General features: G+C 47.2%; 1 protein-coding gene across 2 annotated transcripts in view; it reads right to left on the bottom strand.

Annotated features, from left to right (window-relative positions):
• The window catches only part of LOC144730273 (uncharacterized), an 88,509-nt gene extending 81,711 nt beyond the window's left edge, over positions 1–6,798 (bottom strand). Inside the window, exon 1 of one of the 2 annotated variants that reach the window (XM_078610954.1) lies at positions 6,691–6,798. In XM_078610954.1, the coding sequence (XP_078467080.1) occupies positions 6,691–6,747 (57 nt within the window). In that variant the 5' untranslated portion in view covers positions 6,748–6,798. Of the gene's footprint in view, positions 1–1,199; positions 1,527–6,690 lie in introns of those variants that run through there. The other variant, XM_078610964.1, reaches the window with a different exon arrangement.
• Positions 6,799–19,709: the final 12,911 nt, after the last annotated feature.

The raw sequence follows: 19,709 nt of genomic DNA, 5'->3' as shown, positions 1-19,709 counted from the left end.
GGCCTGCTCACCATCATGAAGGTCCTTAATGATTGTGAGCAGAGATTCAGGGACTCCGAAAGCACCAAAAACAACCTAGAGCCCAGGCCTACTGATGGTATCATAGGCCTTGGCCAGGTCAATAAAGCAGAGATGGAGGTCTTGTTGGAATTCCCTACACCTCTGCTGTAGCAGACAGACAGAAAATATGGCATCTGTGCAGGACCGCCCTTTCCTGAAACCGCTTTGGGGCTTCGCAAGCCTCTCCTCAGTGTGCCTAGCAAGGCGATTAAAATAATCCTTGCCAGGACCTTTCCCGGCACACTGAGGAGTGAGATGCCCCTGTAGTTGTTACAGTCTGTTGCGGTCCCCCTTCTTAAAGAGGGGGACTACCAGGGCATCCTTCCAATCCTGCGGAACCCGTCCAGTGGTCCAGACTGTTGTTATGATGTCATATAGGGCAGTCTGTGCACAAACGCCACCCTCCCTCAGCATTTCAATTGGGAGATCATCTCTGCCCGGTGCCTTTCCTGGTCTCAGACTCCGGATCGCCTTCAGTACTTCCTCACAGGATGGCACCTCAGCCAGCCACTCACAGGGGGTGACTTCTTCCAATATTTGAGGCACCGCAGCCTCAGCAGGGTCATCCCCACTTTGTGCCATGATGTTTTCCTGGCTGAGGGATTTCCCCTCCCCCAGGACCTCACAGAAATGCTCAGAAAATCTGCAAACCTGTTCCTGGGGGTCGGAGATTGGATCCCGTTTTTTCCCCTAATGATGGTAATCGGTGTGGCGCTGCAGGTTACTTTTTTGATGAAGTTAAATAGTGATTTGTGATTGCGGGCCACTGAGGCAGACTCCATCTCCTCAGCACCCCGCACACACCCCGCACACACCCCGCACACACCCCCCCCCACACACCCCCCCCCACACACCCCCCCCCCACACACCCCCCCCCCCACACACCCCCCCCCCACACACCCCCCCCACACACCCCCCCCCCACACACCCCCCCCACCACACAACCCCCCCCCACACATCCCCCCCCCCACACACCCCCCCCACACACCCCCCCCACACACCGCCCCCTCACACACCCCTCCCCCCACACACCCCCCCCCCCACACCGCACACCCCCCCCCCCCCACACACCGCACACCCCCCCCCCACACACCGCACACACACCCCGCACACACACCCCACACACACCCACCGCACACCTTCTGAATGCGAAGTCGGCCACGTTGTATGCAGGGTACCGATCGGTAACGCCACTAGTCCCTTGCACTGCGGATTACACTCCACGCCCCGGGCCGCCTTTTCCTCCTCGCTGCTGCTCCTGTTGCTGCTGATGCTGATGTTGTTGTTGTTTACACACTGCATCAGTTACTGTACCGTACTTGTTTGAGGCCGAGTCGACCTAGAGGGAGCCTAGGACCGGTTCAAGGCCAACCACTTGGCATGAATGGCAGCCCTGGGGACTGGCGAAGAGGTGGCGGCGGTGTGAAGGGGATCGGGGTGATGTGAGGATGGGGGTGATGGGGGAGGGGATGAGGTGATGGTTATGATTGGGTTGATAGAAGGATGGGGACGGTGATGAGGTGGGGAGATTTGCCGTGGGTCTAATTGTGGTTTTATCCTCGCGTTTGTAAAATGACATATGTTGTAGGAGAAAACATTTATTAAAAAGTATTTAATTAAGTAGAACGTATTGTCTATATTTATTTAAAGTTGCGCATTTTGATGTGACGTCAAATTTATCAAACCCCTCCCCCCTCGTCACACATCGTCACAAATGTCTGACCCCCCCCCCCCCCCTAGGTGCGTGACGTCTTTATGGACGGCCCCCAGGACCGGTTCATACAATCGTCACTGCTGTTGGTGGCCGTGAGCGGGAATCGACATTGGTTTGTCGGGCTCGTAGCGCAGCGCGCTAACCACTACACTGCCACTTCCCAGTATACGATGAATGTCACAACCCAACACACACGACTCATTCAGTGGAGCGCACACTCCACACAGCACCCAGATGTCGTGCCCGTGAGTTTCATGGAGGAGTTCAAGACGAGCGGAGTGCTTCTGTGTCTGCGAGATCGTTTCATATCCAAGTGTAACCTCGCCTAAAGTGTTATACGACATGCATATATATAACTAGTAAGACTAAGTTAGTAGTGTACGTTTGAACACAAATGGCTAAAACTATTTAATGAAATAAACTTCCATACTTGGAACAATCGGTAGCGTGTCTGCTGTCCCTGTGACACTTCTATTATTCTACAATTTCACGTCCCGCTCTCACAACCTAGCCTCTCTTCTCCTGGCTTAACTGCCTCTTACCTGCCCTTCAACTCCCTAACCTGCCCTTCAACTCCCTAACCTGCCCTTCAACTCCCTAACCCGCCCTTCAACTCCCTAACCCGCCCTTCAACTCCCTAACCCACCCTTCAACTCCCTAACGTGCCCTTCAACTCCCTAACCCGCCCTTCAACTCCCTAACCTGCCCTTCAACTCCCTAACCTGACCTTCAACTCCCTAACCTGCCATTCAACTCCCTAACCTGACCTTCAACTCCCTAACCTGCCATTCAACTCCCTAACCTGCCCTTCAACTCCCTAACCCACCCTTCAACTCCCTAACCCGCCCTTCAACTCCCTAACCCACCCTTGAACTCCCTAACCTGCCCTTCAACTCCCTAACCTGAACTTCAACTCCCAAGCATGCCCCTCAACTCCCTAACCTGCCCTTCAACTCCCTAACCTGCCCTTCAACTTCCAAGCCTGCCCTTCAACTCCCTAACCTGCCCTTCAACTCCCTTACCCGCCCTTCAACTCCATAACCTGATCTTCAACTCCCTAAACTGCCCTTCAACTCCCTAACCTGACCTTCAACTCCCTAACCTGCCCTTCAACTCCCTAACCTGCCCTTCAACTCCCTTACCCGCCCTTCAACTCCCTAACCTGATCTTCAACTCCCTAAACTGTCCTTCAACTCCCTAACCCGCCCTTCAATTCCTTAATCTGCCCTTCAACTCCCTAACCTGACCTTCAACTCCCTAACCTGCCCTTCAACTCCCTAACCAGACCTTCAACTCCCTAACCTGCCCTTCAACTCCCTAACCCGCCCTTCAATTCCCTAATCTGCCCTTCAACTCCCTAACCTGCCCTTCAACTCACTAACCTGCCCTTCAACTCCCTAACCTGCCCTTCAACTCCCTAACCTGCCCCTCAACTCCCTAACCTGCCCTTCAACTCCCTAACCTGCCCTTCAACTCCCTAAACTGCCCTTCAACTCCCTAAACTGACCTTCAACTCCCTAACCTGCCCTTCAACTCCCTAACCTGATCTTCAACTCCCTGAACTGCCCTTCAACTCCCTAACCTGCGCCTCAACTCCCTAACCTGCCCTTCAACTCCCTAACCTGACCTTCAACTCCCTAAACTGCCCTTCAACTCCCTAACCTGCCCTTCAACTCCCTAACCTGACCTTCAACTCCCTAACCTGCCCTTCAACTCCCTAACCTGACCTTCAACTCCCTAACCTGCCCCTCAACTCCCGAACCTGCCCTTCAACTCCCTAACCTGCCCTTCAACTCCCTAACCTGACCTTCAACTCCCTAACCTGCCCCTCAACTCCCGAACCTGCCCTTCAACTCCCTAACCTGCCCTTCAACTCCATAACCTGACCTTCAACTCCCAAGCATGCCCCTCAACTCCCTAACCTGCCCTTCAACTACCTAACCTGCCCTTCAACTCCCTAATCTGCCCTTCAACTCCCTAACCTGACCTTCAACTCCCTAACCTGCCCTTCAACTCCCTAACCAGACCTTCAACTCCCTAACCTGCCCTTCAACTCCCTAACCCGCCCTTCAATTCCCTAATCTGCCCTTCAACTCCCTAACCTGCCCTTCAACTCACTAACCTGCCCTTCAACTCCCTAACCTGCCCTTCAACTCCCTAACCTGCCCCTCAACTCCCTAACCTGCCCTTCAACTCCCTAACCTGCCCTTCAACTCCCTAAACTGCCCTTCAACTCCCTAACCTGACCTTCAACTCCCTTACCTGCCCTTCAACTCCCTAACCTGATCTTGAACTCCCTGAACTGCCCTTCAACTCCCTAACCTGCGCCTCAACTCCCTAACCTGCCCTTCAACTCCCTAACCTGACCTTCAACTCCCTAAACTGCCCTTCAACTCCCTAACCTGCCCTTCAACTCCCTAACCTGACCTTCAACTCCCTAACCTGCCCTTCAACTCCCTAACCTGACCTTCAACTCCCTAACCTGCCCCTCAACTCCCGAACCTGCCCTTCAACTCCCTAACCTGCCCTTCAACTCCCTAACCTGACCTTCAACTCCCTAACCTGCCCCTCAACTCCCGAACCTGCCCTTCAACTCCCTAACCTGCCCTTCAACTCCATAACCTGACCTTCAACTCCCAAGCATGCCCCTCAACTCCCTAACCTGCCCTTCAACTACCTAACCTGCCCTTCAACTCCCTAACCTGCCCTTCAACTCCCTAACCTGACCTTCAACTTCCTAACCTGACCTTCAACTCCCTAACCTGCCCTTCAACTCCCTAACCTGCCCTTCAACTCCCAAGCCTGCCCTTCAACTACCTTAACGGCTTCGACACGCAGTGTCTCATCGGCGGAGTCAGGCTTGTCTGAATCAAATCTGAACTGTCGGATGTCACAGGCAAGGTCCCCAGCCTCTGCTAGCTATGGGTCTCCTGCTTCGAGGAAAGAGCGTGTATTGGTATGTGTACGCATAAACTATACTCTTTGGTTCTTTCGATAAAGTCACGTAGGTATAAAATAAAATAAATAACGTTTCAGTCGCAACACAAGCGTCCGTCATCAGGTGAGAGAGCATGATCTGCTGCTGAGGCAGCTGAGGCAGCAGATCATGCTGAGGCAGCAGATCATGCTCTTTATTTTATTTTATACCTACGTGACTTTACCGAAAGAACCAAAGAGTATGGAATTCCTGCCGTCACGAAAGCTTCAAATCAAGATTACGTATATACTGTATATCTATTTATAGCGACTTGCTTACCGTTTCTCTGTTTTGCATGTATATATCTTCTTTGTTTGTTGATGTAAATGTTTGACCTGCTCCTACTGGACATCTGTGAAAAAGAGCTTCATAGCTCATCAGATTCCTCCAGTTTAAATATTCTGATGTCTTGTTAAAGCAGCTCTAATCCGCGGTGACGATATGTTAACTCCCTCGCCTGGTATGCAGGGTTTGATCCCGATCCTGACGCCTGTACATTTGGCGTTTGCATGTTCTCCCGGTGGTCGAGTGGATTTTTCTCCGGGACTTTCGGTTTACCCCTCCACATTTAGAATCAACATCACGCGTTTAGAATATTTGGCTACAATCAATTTCCACATGATAAGCCACTTAGTTGAGCTTTCATTTGTGGCCAGGTCGCTTCTGACAAAGAACTATATAGTTCAGTGCGCCTTACCTGGTAAAATATTTTTTTTTAAATTGGCTTTTATAGTTTAGTTTGATTTCTCTCAAAGCCGACCAGAGAGCCAATTGATCCACAGAGTCAAAAGCTGCCTTCAAATAAATATAAGCCACATGCAATGGGCGGTCGAACTCACGGTGCAGTTCGGCAAGTAGGCGGAGTGCAAGCACAGCATCCATCGTAGATCGATCACAAGCCTCACAGCCCAACTAATCACCCGGTCTGTTTACAGCTAATGAAAAACAAGTGTTGGACATTGCCATTTCCTACAGCGAGCCCCGTTCCTACAGCGAGACAGAGCAAGCCTATCCATATAAAACCATTTAAATGCTGTACGTCATCGCAACCAGCACCCAGGCACAACACTCTCACGTTGACTTGATCATCACCCCGACCTCCTCATGCGACCAAAGACAATCATCTCCCTTATAGCCTGAACAGACGTTTGGGTCAAGTGCTATCAGCGAGCACATATTCATTACCAGCACGGCGCACGAGGGGGTAGGTGACCAGCACCACGCCCGGTCGCATTTTTCCCCTGGTGGCGATGTTTACACACCACACCAGGTACTAATTTGAGGTTGAGTTGACCTAGGGGAGGAGGTCAAAGAAACCCGGTTCTGATAATCGTGGCCGTGAGCTGGAAATGAACTCGGGCGCCGCGCAATGCGGAGACCCCTGCACTAAACACGTACAAAGATAGGGATCTGCATATAGCCTGAACAGACTCTTGAGGCAACTGCTGCTACTAATTTTATTTTAACAGGTAAGGTCCACTGAGCTAAGTGAATTGACAACAAATGATAGCTCAACGAAGTGGCTTATCATGTGTTTATAGTAACCAAATACTCTAAACGAATGTTGATTCTATTTGTGGAGGGGAAAACCGGAGGACCCGGAGAAAAATCCACGTGACCACCACGGGGAGAGACGGAGAATATTGCCACAAATAATCTCAACAAAGTAGCTTTTAGTTTAAAAATTCATAGAAGCCAAATGCTCCCAACGTATGAGTCTAAATGTGGAGGGAAATCAGAAGACCTGGAGAAATACCCATGCGCCCGCGGGGAGAACATGCAAACTCCAAATATACATCAGCAGGCGTCAGGGTCGGGATCGAACCCACGCCCTCCTGCATACAAAGCGAGGGAGTTAACATCTCGCCACCACGGCGAGTGCTGTGAGCAAGCACCTCGGAGGAGGCCGGGTACCTGCACACAGGTGTTGGCAGGGTACCTGCAGGGCTGACTCTGCTGCCGAGGCCTCCTGATCGCTGCTCCGTCCACGTTCCATGGCGCCGCTGCCTCGCGCGAGTGAAGCGAGGCTGCCTCTGGGTCCCGCGGAGTGAGCAGGGTGAGCCGTCTCTCACCGTCCCACGTCACTCGCCGCGGAATGTGCCCCAAGGCTCTTTGGCGGTCACTCCGCTCACGCACAGGGTGGTGGTGGAGGTGACACTTTTGCCTCACAACCAGAAGGACATGGGTTCGATTCCTCACCTGGGTGCCTTTCTCTGTGCGAAGTTTGTTTGTTCTCCCCCTGTTCTGTGGAGTGTATGTTCTCTTTCCGTTCTGTAGAGTGAGGGAGTGGAATGTGTGTGTTTTCCCCTGTTCTCGTGAGAGTGAATGGACTTTTTGTGTTCTTCCCCTGTTCTGCAGTGAGAGTGAGTGGAGTTTGTATGTTCTCCCCCTGTTTTGTAGAGTGAGTGAGTTTGTATGCCCTCCCATTGTTCTGTAGAGTGAGTGGAGTGTGTGTTTTCCCCTGTTCTACCTTGAATTTGTGTGTACTCCCCCTGTTTTGTAGAGTGTGAGTTTGTATGTTCTCCCCTTGTTCTGTAGAATGAGTGGAATTTGTGTGTTCTCTCCCTGTTCTGTAGAGAGTGAGTGGAGTTTGCGTGTTCTCACCCTGTTCTATGGAGTGACAGTGAGTGAGTGTAGTTTGTGTGTTCTCCCTCTGTTCTGCAGTAAATTGGAGTGTGAATGATATCTCCCCCTGTTATGGAGAGTGAGTGTGCTGAGTTTGTATTCTCTGCGTTTGTTCTGCACGTGTTTCCTCTGGGTTCTGCAGTTTCTGCCCATAGCTACAAAAACATTTCCACTTTGTAACTGTAATTAGCTCAATTACCCCATTCTGAAATTTACGCTGTAAATTACTCAATTGGGATTACACAGCAGCAGTACTTGTCAGGACCCTCTTATAATATGTTCTTGAGATTCAGTCAGGCTTTATTTCTGGTTAAGCAGCGCAATGGTGATAATAATTTTGCTCGTTAAGAAATGCAAATACAGGTCACGCGGCATTGCTCACCGACATACTTGGCCCACGTAGGAGGTTCTTGAATCTGGAATTTTAACTAATTCGATTTCAATTAGGGTTGCTACCTGTTCGGGAATCGGCATCTGTGTTTGGCTGGCAGCACATTATTTGTACCAAGATCTGGTGGCATCATCTTGAACCTTAGTTTAGTAGGAAAATGCATTTAAAGACTTTCACCGAATAGTATTATAATCGTGGTAATTGGACATTGAATCTCACCATTGGAAATTGTTTCTTGCAATAACCGGTGCTTGATTCAGCTACTCAGTGAGCCTGAAATATTTCTGCACCCGGAATAGCGTAGTAAGTGTACCTCTCACTATGGATGGAGATGCGAGTCACGTGCCTTAGCCAATCTTACAGGGAGCCGGAAAAATATTCGGTGACAAATCTGCAATCCCTGAAAACAGCATGCAGAGCGTGAACCTAAATGCAAGCGCGTGTTCATTGCTAGATACTTCTGTATACGGCTCTGTATAAGCGCAAACCGGTAACCGTTTGAAACCAGATTTGTTCTATTTGCCTATCAGTAATTCCATCCTGCTCTCTCGAGTTCTCGCCTGGCTAAACAAAACAGACGTGAGCATGTACATGGATGGATCAATAATTGATCCTTATGGCGGTACCCTGGGGTACCAAATAATTCAATGGCCGAGGCAATTAAATATTTTATTTCTGGGACACTATTTCTTCCAGAGGATGTACTTAACTCCGCGACTGGGGTACCAATCAATCCGAAATCACTGCGATGTCGAAACGCCAAACATTAGCATAAAACAAACGTCATCTAAAAATTCAACTTTGTATAGTGCATCGTGTACAGCTCGTCGAGATGAGTCGATTGCCGCATCGCCGACCATCAACAGACTAAAAATTACTGCATCACGGACATTATGCGAGAGCCGGGGTACTCATCTTCTTAGGTTTTTTCGGTAAAGTCACGTAGAAAGTAAAATAAAATATTCTGTCTACAGAAAAGCCACCCACACAGACTCCTACTTGAAACCGGATTCCCACCACCACCCATCTCAAAAGAACTCTCTCATCAAAACGCTATACCACAGAGCACATGGCATTTCTGACAAACACCACCTGACCGGTGAATTAAGACATGTACATCGGGCCCTCAGGATGAACGGATACTCTGACCGTACTATCCGCCAAGCTGTCTCTCCCACCACACAGAAACAGCCACATGAAACTCCGACCAAAACCATCACGTTACCATACATAGCTGGCGTGACCAAAAAGATCTCCAAAATTCTAAACAAACATAAGATCCAAGTCCGATTCAGTACAGTGCATAAAATCCGTGATCTGATTCCATCTGTGAAGGATGTCGTTCCTGACTTACAGTATCCTGGAGTCTACAAATTGAGTTGCATTTGTGGTGATTGCTACATTGGAGAAACGAAACGTCATGTTTCTGATCGTGTCCGCGAGCACAAGTCAGATCTGAAACACGGCAGAACTGATTCTTCTGCCGTGGCCGATCATTGCTACAACTCGGTGGGCTCTCATGAAATTGTCTTTTCCGAGACCAAGGTTCTCTGGAAACCTCCCGGCTACCATCAAAGGTTTGTACACGAAGCCATACAAATATACAAACACAGACATAATTTCAACCGTGATGATGGGTACAAACTTAGTAATCATTGGAAAGATGTTATCAACCACGCAAAAAAAAGACTTAATCACAAATTTTTTGGACCATCTTATCTGACAGGCACTATTTTACTGTACTTTACCGAGTGTTAACATCCCCAGTTATTTTAACAGTACTCTCTTCATTGTTCAGCCAGCATTGGTATAAACATGGGCATTTTCGTTCTTTTGTCTATCATGTGTACCAGACCCCCCCTCCCCCTCTCTCTCCATTGTGTTGGCGTGTGCAGTAATTGGCCGCTTGCGCACAAGCGCTTCCACGTCCGTCGCCCACCCTTTTGGCCTCGCCCCCCCCCCCGCCCCCCCTCCCTCCCGATACGTTCCATTCATTGGCTACCATAGTCTGATGAGCTCCCCCTAAGTTTGTACCCATCATCATTTTCGTTCTTTTGTCTATCATGTGTATTAGACCTCCCCTCCTCCTCTCTGCCCATTGTGTTGGCGGGTGCAGTGGCTGGCCGCTTGCGCACAATCGCTCCATTGTGTTGGCGTGTGCAGTAATTGGCCGCTTGCGCACAAGCGCTTCCACGTCCATCGCCCACCCTTTTGGCCTCGCCCCCCCTCCCTCCCGATACGTTCCTTTCATTGGCTACCATAGTCTGATGAGCTCCCCCCTCCCTCTCCCTCCCCCCTCAACTCGCTTTTAAGGGATTACATCTTGAATCATTGCCTCACTTGATAGAGCTAATCTGGCTGTGACGGTCCCACCTGATGACGGAGACTTGTGTTGCCTCCGAAACGTCGTGATTTTTGTTTTTATTTTACTTTCTACGTGACTTTACCGAAAAAACCTAAGAAGATGAGTCCTTGCAGTCACGAAAGCTTCAAATCTAGAATTAAAGCCGGGGTACTATGGTACCCCAGGGTACCGCCATAAGGTTTAATTATGCGTCGTACGTGTCTTTTGTTAACCCACGCCAGGCTCCAGAGAGCCACGCTCAAAGCCATGAGCTTAACTTGTGCCTGCTCTAAGCACAGTGCCTGCTACTCTCAGGATTCCCATGAGGCTGAGCCAGAGCCACAGCCGGACCGTGGCTGAGTCGCTCAACTGACGCAACTTTTAAACTATTTGAGCGACTCAAGCCCGAGCCGAGCGTCGGTGTTAGGTAGGGACCGAGCCATGACCAGTGAAGCAGTGAAGCATCTAGCCAGCCCTGACGAGAGCACCCTCTGCTGTCAGTTCCGGAGAGCTGGATCCTAACTACTCAGTATGGCGAGTCCTCGCTTAACGCGTGGTATTCACACAACACGTTTTCGCTGTAATGCGGTTCTTATATTCGGAAATGCACAACGTGGAACGCGTCCGTTATAACTAAACTAAACTGAAATACAAATGTTTTATTTTACCACGTAAGGCCCACTTAGCCATATAGCTATTTTTCAGAAGTGACCTGGCTACGAATGGTAGCTCAACGAAGTGGCTTATCACGTAGAAATTTTAAGTAGCCAAATACAAAAAAATCATGTTTCTAAATGTGAAGGGCCCAGAGAAAAATCCAGGGTTATGATCGAACCCACGACCTCCTGTATACCAGGCGAGGTCGTTAACATCTCAACAGAACGCGCACCGATATAACGCAGAACATGCCCTGATATAATGTGGTTTCTGAGCGGTCGACGACTAACTACTCTCTTGAGCTGCACAGCTGAGCGGAATGATACAGTAAACGCATGATACAGTAACGCAGCGGCGTACCTTCAATTATTTGTCCCGCCATCTTACTGCGTGTAACTCGTCATCATATCTCGTCAAACTTTATCGTTACATTATTTATGGGGCAATTGTTTTCACTTTTGGCCTGAACAGCATTTGGCCCCGGAAACGTTTAAATCTGGGCACCAAATTGACGGTCTACTTACTCTACTAGTTCTGCGTTTCGTCAGTTTTGTATGGTGCGGAGGCCTGGACATTGCTTCAAGCAGATTTGGATCAGCTGCAGTCCTACCACACGCGATGCTAAAGGTGCCTCCTTGGCATCCAATGGTTTGAAATCGTCAGAAATATCACCATTGCTTCTGCGACTGGTCTCCTCGCGATCGAAAGCTTAGTTTGAGGGAGACGGCTGACACTTTTTGGACACGTCGCCCCGTCTTGATGCGCAAACTTCAAAAAATGGTGCACTTCAGTTGGCGGTTGACGTTCGAAGTGGACTGCAACCCTCAAAGAAATGGCTCCACCCCTGTGGTCGCCTCCTGTGATCCATGGATCAAACAAATTACTCGAGACACCGGTGTATGGCAGAAAGAGCAATTTATGTCATTGCTATCATGAGAGGTCACATGTTTGGCGCAACGGTCCTTCACTGACTATGCGTGATGATTTAAAGTTTTCGCATCATTCTGCACTTTTCAGGAATGCATCTACAGTGTTAAACGAGGTCTTACTGTAATTATAATCATGTAATACGTTTGTTATTCCGGCCATTACTATTGCATAAGGCTTGAAAGAAGGCGCTGTTTCATATACAGTATACTGCATGAGTTGGGTGGCGATGTTGTGTACAGTATATAATAATTTGAGGGTTTTTTTTCCTTTCAAATTTGGCGTCTTATAGATTTATATAGCGCCTTAATCCAAGGTGCTTTACAACAATTATACAATTGTACATAAGATAGTGGTTAAGTTAATAAAGAGTGGGGTTGTTAATAAAAGTGGTGGTTAAGCTGATTACAGGCGGAAGTAGTTAAGGAGGGGTAGGTTTAGTGATAGGGGCGGTAGTAGGAGTTTGGGTAGGCCTGGTCGTCGCTGGGGGGCAGGGAGTAGCTAGTGGAGAAGAGATGGGGGTTGTTTTACTGGTAGGAACGAAGTGAACCAGCCTACAATAGATTATATCGTCCGTCCGTCCGATGTCCGATTAGGTGTAGCAACATCGCCCCCTACTGCAAACACTTGGCAGGACCATACAAAAACCTTTAGACTCAGTGAGGCTTTCCTGGCTAAACAAGTGTAACATTCCCTTATAATTCCCTGAGATAGTTTTTAAATAATTCCCTGAGATAGTTTTTAATTAAAACATTTAAATTAAAAATTAACTCACAGCGACCTAAAGCCTACAGCTAGGCATAAAGCCTAGAACTTGGCCTCAAACTCTCCCTTCGTATCGTACCCCCGCCATTTCATTTTATTATAGCCATTCATTTGTTCGTTCCTACCAGCCCACCCCGCAGGGACCTGTTAAGGGAGGAACGGGAGCAGCTTATAGTGAAGGTGGTTGCTCTGTGTGCTGCAGGGGGAGTTGGTTCCAGTGGAGGGGAATGAAAAGGGAGAATGAGCGAGACTGAGGGCAGGGCGAGGGACGCACAGAGAGGGGCAGTCTAGACTGGGAGCATAGAGGATGGGATGGGACAGAGTAGTGAGAGATGAGAGAAGCGAGATGAGGTGGGGAAAGACCATGGAGTGATGTATATGGAGTGACTGTGGATGTTACTGTGTGGTCCCGGGCTTACGAAGCCACGGCAGATAATGTGTTGGCATTATGTGTAGCCCGCTTACTGGGTGTAGTACCAGCCCTAGCGGGGCTTGGGTGAGCACTGGTCAGCGCGGAGGCACCACGTACAGTGTGTGGTGCGGGCTCCCGGTGAGGGAGTGAGAGGAAGTGTCAGCCAGCCAGGGTTACATTGGGGCATGATACACTGGTTGACCTGCCGACACGTGACCGGATGATATTGGAGGGGGGCCACCGGTGGACGGGGGCTGCTGGACGGGGGCCGCTGGGCGGTCACGTGGTATAAAAGAACTCTCGGGAGCCTTCGGGAAAGAGCTCGAGAGATCTAGAAGGTGGGTGGGGCGAGGGGCGGAGCCAGCCCCAGCCCAGGCCGATAAAACGGGGCCCCGTGAGGGGCTCGGGGTTCTTCGGGTTGCTGGTGAAGAAGATCCACGTCGGGTTAAGAAGCCTCTAGCCACACGGTCCGGGACCCAGCTTGTGGGCCAGGCCGGGATAGCGAACCGTGACTAGTTCTGCCGTAGTGTGGCTAGATGGGCATTCAACACCCAAGTGTAGGTTGTGTTATGTTATGTTGAGTGGGTGGAATAAAGTGTTGCTCCCAAGACAACGTCTGCGACTCAGTTGGACTCACTACATATATATGGCACGTGGTATTTACCGTCGATGTACCTGGAGCATTAACCAGGGTGTCCTGCCGCATTTGAACTGTGAACCTCTGCAACAACAAGTGGAGACTGTGCAACCGCTATGCCGTCCCACCACCCCAAATTAAGCAACTAAAAAAATAAGTTGGACTTCGAGCATCTGAGAAGGATGTTGGGAATTCTCCCACAACCCATCTTGCACATGCGTCCCACCCCAATTTTACGATTTTGCCAAATCACACCTGAGATAAATTGCGGCCATTCCAGAGGGAGCTGGCAGCAGTGGACACTGGCCACTGGACTGAACTAATAAAACCTAATTAGGATGAAACCTGCCCAGAGTTGAGTCATTATTTCACTGCTGTCTGCTGGGACGGTCACATTTCCTTGACTCCTTGAGTTGGCAGTGTAAACGACAAAATAGCTACACGTTCAGTTCTTTGGAGCTGGTGGTCTGGATAACGCTTAGAGCTTTCAACTCGTGTCATGCTGCATATAGCTATGTGTTGTTAAATTCACGGATGAATTATATGGAATATGGTACTTCTGAGTAAATCTCTGGGGACAAACTCTTCATTGTGGATAAAACTGCACTAATCTCCGGGTCAAAAAACAACACTAGCTGCCATTAGGCCCATATCGCATTGCTTCTGAGTCATATTTGGGGTTAGCCCACCACACAAAGATCTGACCAAATTTGTGTTGTCAAGAACCGCCACTGTCCACCACGTCACCTCGGGTTAGATGCGCTTTTTCATTTCAAATGACAGTAAATACACGTTTAATGCGATATATGCGTTCCTGAAAAGTGCCACTTTAAGCAGAAAACGTGTGAAAATTTCCCCATAAATAATGTAGTAATGATCAAGTTTGGCGAGATACGATGTACTACGCACACACGTGAGATGACGGGACAAATAACTGAGGGTACGCCACCGTGTTACTGTCATTCCACGTACCGTATCACTCCACTCAGCTGCACAGCTCAAGAAAGTAATGCGTCGACCACTCAAAAACCGTGGGGCGTTGCGCATTATAATGGGCGCGTTGTGCGAAGTGTTCCCTGGTGGAAGAACCGCGTTATTACAAAAACGTGTTGTGTGAACATCATTAGAACAAGATCCAGGAAGTTAATATAATTGGTGGATTTTTAAACACCACACAACACCGCACAATGAAATCGTCTGCACAATATGTTATAGAATCCCTATTGGAATGTGAATGACAGTGATGATACACTCATTATGGTCAACTAATTCATCAGAGCATTACACACATTGGCCATCATAACTTAGGCTGAACTATGACCATTAAATATATGGGACCCTTTTTGTTCGTATCAAAATAATGAAAAATAAAAAAGGCAAGAATACAGGAAGTGTTAAGATGTTCAAACACCAAATAGACACCAATTGCAAGGCATGAAGTCTGCATTAACCACACATGCTTGTGCTAAAACATGCAAACAAACATTATTTCATAATATATGCATAAAGGAGGCTGGCTCTGATGTAGGCCAATCTGTTTCAAAGATAAATGCGTAAATTACCTAAGCAAGTTTGTTTGCATGTTTTACCAGAAGCATTTGTGGTTTACGCAGATTTGATGCATTGTAACAGGTATCAATTTGTATGTATGTATAACTTTTTTCGCACTGTACTTAGCCAACAGTGCTAATCGGAGTGGTGGGAAGAACAAACTAAACAGAAAAAGCAGTCCTAAAGAAATTCGTTTTTAATCTAGATTTAAAAGTGCATTGCTCCAGTGGCTTCTTAATATCGGAAGTGTTCCAGACGGCCGTAGAAGCGCATCTGAAAGCGTGCGATGCAGTAATCGTCTTTGTTTGATGTCCAGCTGAAAGCTTCTGCGAGGATGATTTAGAGTTCGCGTGATGGTTTATGCTTCTTGACGAGATCAGCAAGGTATTGTGGTTCATTTGTGGCAAGGACTTTGTGTGTAAACAGTGCAACCTTATATTTGGTGTTTGACCATCTTAACACTTATTATTGCCGGAAAGGGTAACGTCTATTATTTTTCATCGTTATAACCAGTAAATTATGAACTCTGTACACGTTTGTATCAAGTGAAACTTGAGCAAAATTACCACATGAAACTGCCGTTACTTAGAAAGAAAACGCCCTTCAGATGTAGAACTTATTTCGCACCTTACACAGCCACCCATGCTCATCAGAGGTGAAAGGACTGAATATTATGTTGGTTTGGATTTCATAATACAAGCATCAACATCTGTGGTTTATTGTAGGCTTATCTCCTGTTGACAACCCTACAGAGCCAGTGGTGGAAATTCCACGGTGCTATGATCTATTCATAGGACTTCCCCACACAACCTTAACAATTGTATTACCCCAGAGGGATGATTCGATCATAAAATCGGGATATGACCTAATAATAAAAAAAACGTTCTATGGTCACAAATGTGGTGCTGTCCATTTCAAATTGCCTCCCAAGAGCAACAAATGCACTGATGTACTCTGCATTTCCAGACACTATATTTAGTGGTTTCTCTTTTCCTTTCCCATAAAAGGAGCTAGTTGAGTCACAGCCAGTAAATGTGTGTAGTCCTATCAGTGCCTCTGTTAGTGAAGGACCCAAAGCAGAACCAATAGCCTGGAGATCTAACATTCTTTGCCTGTATTTTGTTCCTGTCAGAAAGTACATCTTTGCTGAGGGAAGCTTGGCCATTATTGAAAATGAAATGATAGCAACATCAGTGTCAGGACTCTGGATGATTATCTTATTATAAAGTTCACTCCAGGCATGTTTTGCATGAAGTAGGAGCCTCGTGTCAGCTTCTTCATGGTCACAAGTCAAAGATTCTACCTCTTTGACAGACATAATGCCATCTTCACGAGTGAGTTGATGACATACATTTCTGTGTGCCACAAAGATAGCTATGTCTTTTCCAGCTGCTTGTAAAGGCACAGTTCTCCATGTCTCAAAGAGAAAGTCTGTCAAGGCTTCTTTATTTTCACCACTGGCTAGAAACTTGGTCCACTGACTTGGAGTCTTCTGCTTGATGCTGTATATTTGCAGTAATTGTTGTCCAGCAACAGCACGTCTTGATCGTTCAGCATTTTTGATGCTCACTGCCGGGTAGCGATCAATGACAAAATCGACCCTTGGACAACTGAACTTTCTACCCATCTTAATCATAAGTTGAAGAAGATCATCAGCAAGCTCACCGAATGTGTCTGGTATATTCTTGAGACTCCTGATCAATGCCATGCCATCTATCAGTAGGGCACCATTATCACAAACAGTCTTGTTCACATGACAGTCCTTGTTCTTTGATTCTAAACAAGCTAGAAGAGCAGCCTTATTTGTTTTGGCTAATGCACCATCAGTGCTTGCTAGCGGGGATGAGATATTGCCAAGTGAATGTCAGAATCTCTTTCAAGTTTACAGACCGGGATTGACTTATCACTAACAGTCGTGCAAAGAGTCTCCTGTCATTTTTTAGAATGACTTGATTTCCATCTTTTGTCTTGGATGATTTCTTCATTTGATCCCCAAACGTAGTGAGCTTCAAGGACTTTATTGGAGAGAAGAAGTCTGTTTTTGATGACTGGACTCGATCTTGGATGAAAATTTTCAGAGCTGTTTCACCTTTATCACAAGCACTTTGTATGTCATCTCTTACAGTCTTTGTAGCAACAACACCAGAGCTAATACATACAAGATATTCACGAGGCAGGAAGGGATTGATCATAGACTCAACCGCTGAAACCAACGATATAACAGCAGCATTGTCTTTTGCAATTCTTGTTGCATCCAACTCTTTATGACCCCTCTCTTCATGTTGCATTCCAGCCATCATTTCACACTGCCTTGTGATTGCAGAACGTTCAGGATGAGACAGTATCCATCGCTGGACGGCACCTCTGTTCAATGTTATCCCAGTTATGCCGCCTTTGGTCTTTGAATCACGGTTGCAGGTTTGTTCCATTGCTTGGTCACAAGCTATGGATGATAACCTGTTAGCATCCTTACGCTGTACTGTCCAGTTTCCTTTTGCAGTAACTTCTTCATAGCAGTGTGGATGAGTCTTTGGAAGATTGATCATCTCGACCCAATATGCTGATAGGTACCTTGCATAATTTTGGCGGTCATATGCAAAATACCATGCCAGCATACGTCTCACTGTTGCTAAGTGAAGGCTCCAGTCAGAGTCTCTGGTTGCTCTAATGAAACTCAGTAACAGTTGAACCATTTCAATGTATGAGCTCCAAAGTCCAAAGGTGGGATTAACAGAGTTCATCTCATGTACATATCTATCATAGCAGGACAGCATATCTGATATGTCAGACACTGAGATAGATGAAAATCCTGCCTCAGACTTGTACTCTCGTACTAGATCTTCCATGGCTGATATGTAACAAGTGTGCTTTTGCTCAGGAAGGGACTGAAGAAATGACCTCAACCGCAAGATATGCATTGCCTCAAATAGGAGTTTGTGTGCACGAATGCTACGGTTGTATTGATGTCCACTAATGACTCCATTTATTGAACCAACAGCTACCACATTTGATTCAATCAGCATATTCTGTAGTCCTGCTTCTTTGAAACGTTTGCCTATCACTGCCATAAAGGACATGGCTGTGTGGAACTCACCTAGTCTTGGGATGATACGCTGCATCAGATTTTGGTCTTTCCACCTTATTTGCTGCGCTTTAGCGTATATAGCCTGGTCATACACAGTGACAATACTCTCCAACTCTAGTCGATCAGCAATTTCCACACTTCTAGTATGGTGTTTACAGTGGTCATTGCTGTAGGGGAAGCCTCTATAACTGGTAGATAGTAGAGAGCAGATTTTGGCAGTGAGCTAGTCTGAGTATAACAATTAAACCCAGTCCATCCTGGAAGATAAGTGTCTGATACTGCATGACAGCTATATTTTAGCAGCACATAGATTGTATCAGTTTTTTGTGCCAGCTCCATAGATGGGACAGTATTATACTCCAGCAGAGGAACATTTAGCTCTTGAGGGCCCTGTCTCTTGGTATGAATGTATAGGTCCAGAACACTCTTTTGTGGTTGCAGTGTCCTTACACCTTTTCTGATGAGCACAGTCCTCCTATGGTCTTCGCTTTTCATTTTACTCTGAACCATTATACCATTGGTGTGGTGGGTAGTACCTCGTCCAGACAGGGTCTCCTCCCCAAAGTCAATGTTATCCCACACCAAAACGGTTGGATGCTGCTTTGACATACACTTTGGTATATCTGTTATGGTAGCCAGCTGATATTCGGCTAAGGCTGTCTCAAAACCAATGGTACTTGATGTTGATATGCAGTGTCCAAGTCTGCTCAGAATATCTAACAATTGGGAAGAGCCGGTTAAGTGCCTAACGGTCAGTCCTAATGCAAGGGATTTAGGTGTAGGCTTTTTACCACTTGATGCCAGGTATACTATGTCTTGGCAGATGGACAGTAATCTCCTGTTGGTATCCTCAGGCAACTGTACTTTCTTATCAAACATAGGTTCATCTGATGCTCCAGTACACCAGGCAATCAGATTGTACAGCTCCACAGGTACCATGGTATCTGCTGCATCAATATTCAGATCTGTTGACAGTGGTGGCCATGGCATTGTCATACCAGACGTACCTCGCATAGCTTGTTGCACTATGATGCCAGCAGAGAACAAAGTATGCTTTCTGTCTGAACTGTAGACCTCATGTGTTGTGTAAGGTGCAGGGTCACGAGAGAGTTCACCGATATCTTCTGCACTGTCACTATCTTTTTCAGTCTCAGTACTTGATGTCGACATTGGCTCCATAAAGTCTGTAGCTGACAGTCCTTCACAAAACACCATCTCGCTGAGATTCCGTCTCACAGGTTTATGGAAGAGTAGTTGTGGATAATCTCAGTGTAGGAAACGCTTCAGCAGATCGGACCTGTAAAATAGAGATACCTTTTTAGTGACTTAATTGTGGGTGAATAAAATATTTTTCAATTTCACATTTAACCAGGAGCACGAGATACGAGGTATAAGAGATATTTGTCATAGAAGAAAACAATACAATTCATAATTTCACAGAAAACAAATCACTGTTCTAACTTGGGTTTTTATAGCCAACATTTATGTGGGAACACAAACTTCACAATTGTATAATTATTACCTGTATGATCTAACGTCATATCCTTCTTCTTCTTTTATAGCC

This window comes from Lampetra planeri, chromosome 2 (assembly GCF_965212315.1).
Source record: "Lampetra planeri chromosome 2, kcLamPlan1.2.h2, whole genome shotgun sequence".
Taxonomy (NCBI): domain Eukaryota; kingdom Metazoa; phylum Chordata; class Hyperoartia; order Petromyzontiformes; family Petromyzontidae; genus Lampetra; species Lampetra planeri.
Note: the sequence above shows the minus strand (reverse complement) of the source record. Positions and strands in the feature narration are given on the sequence as shown.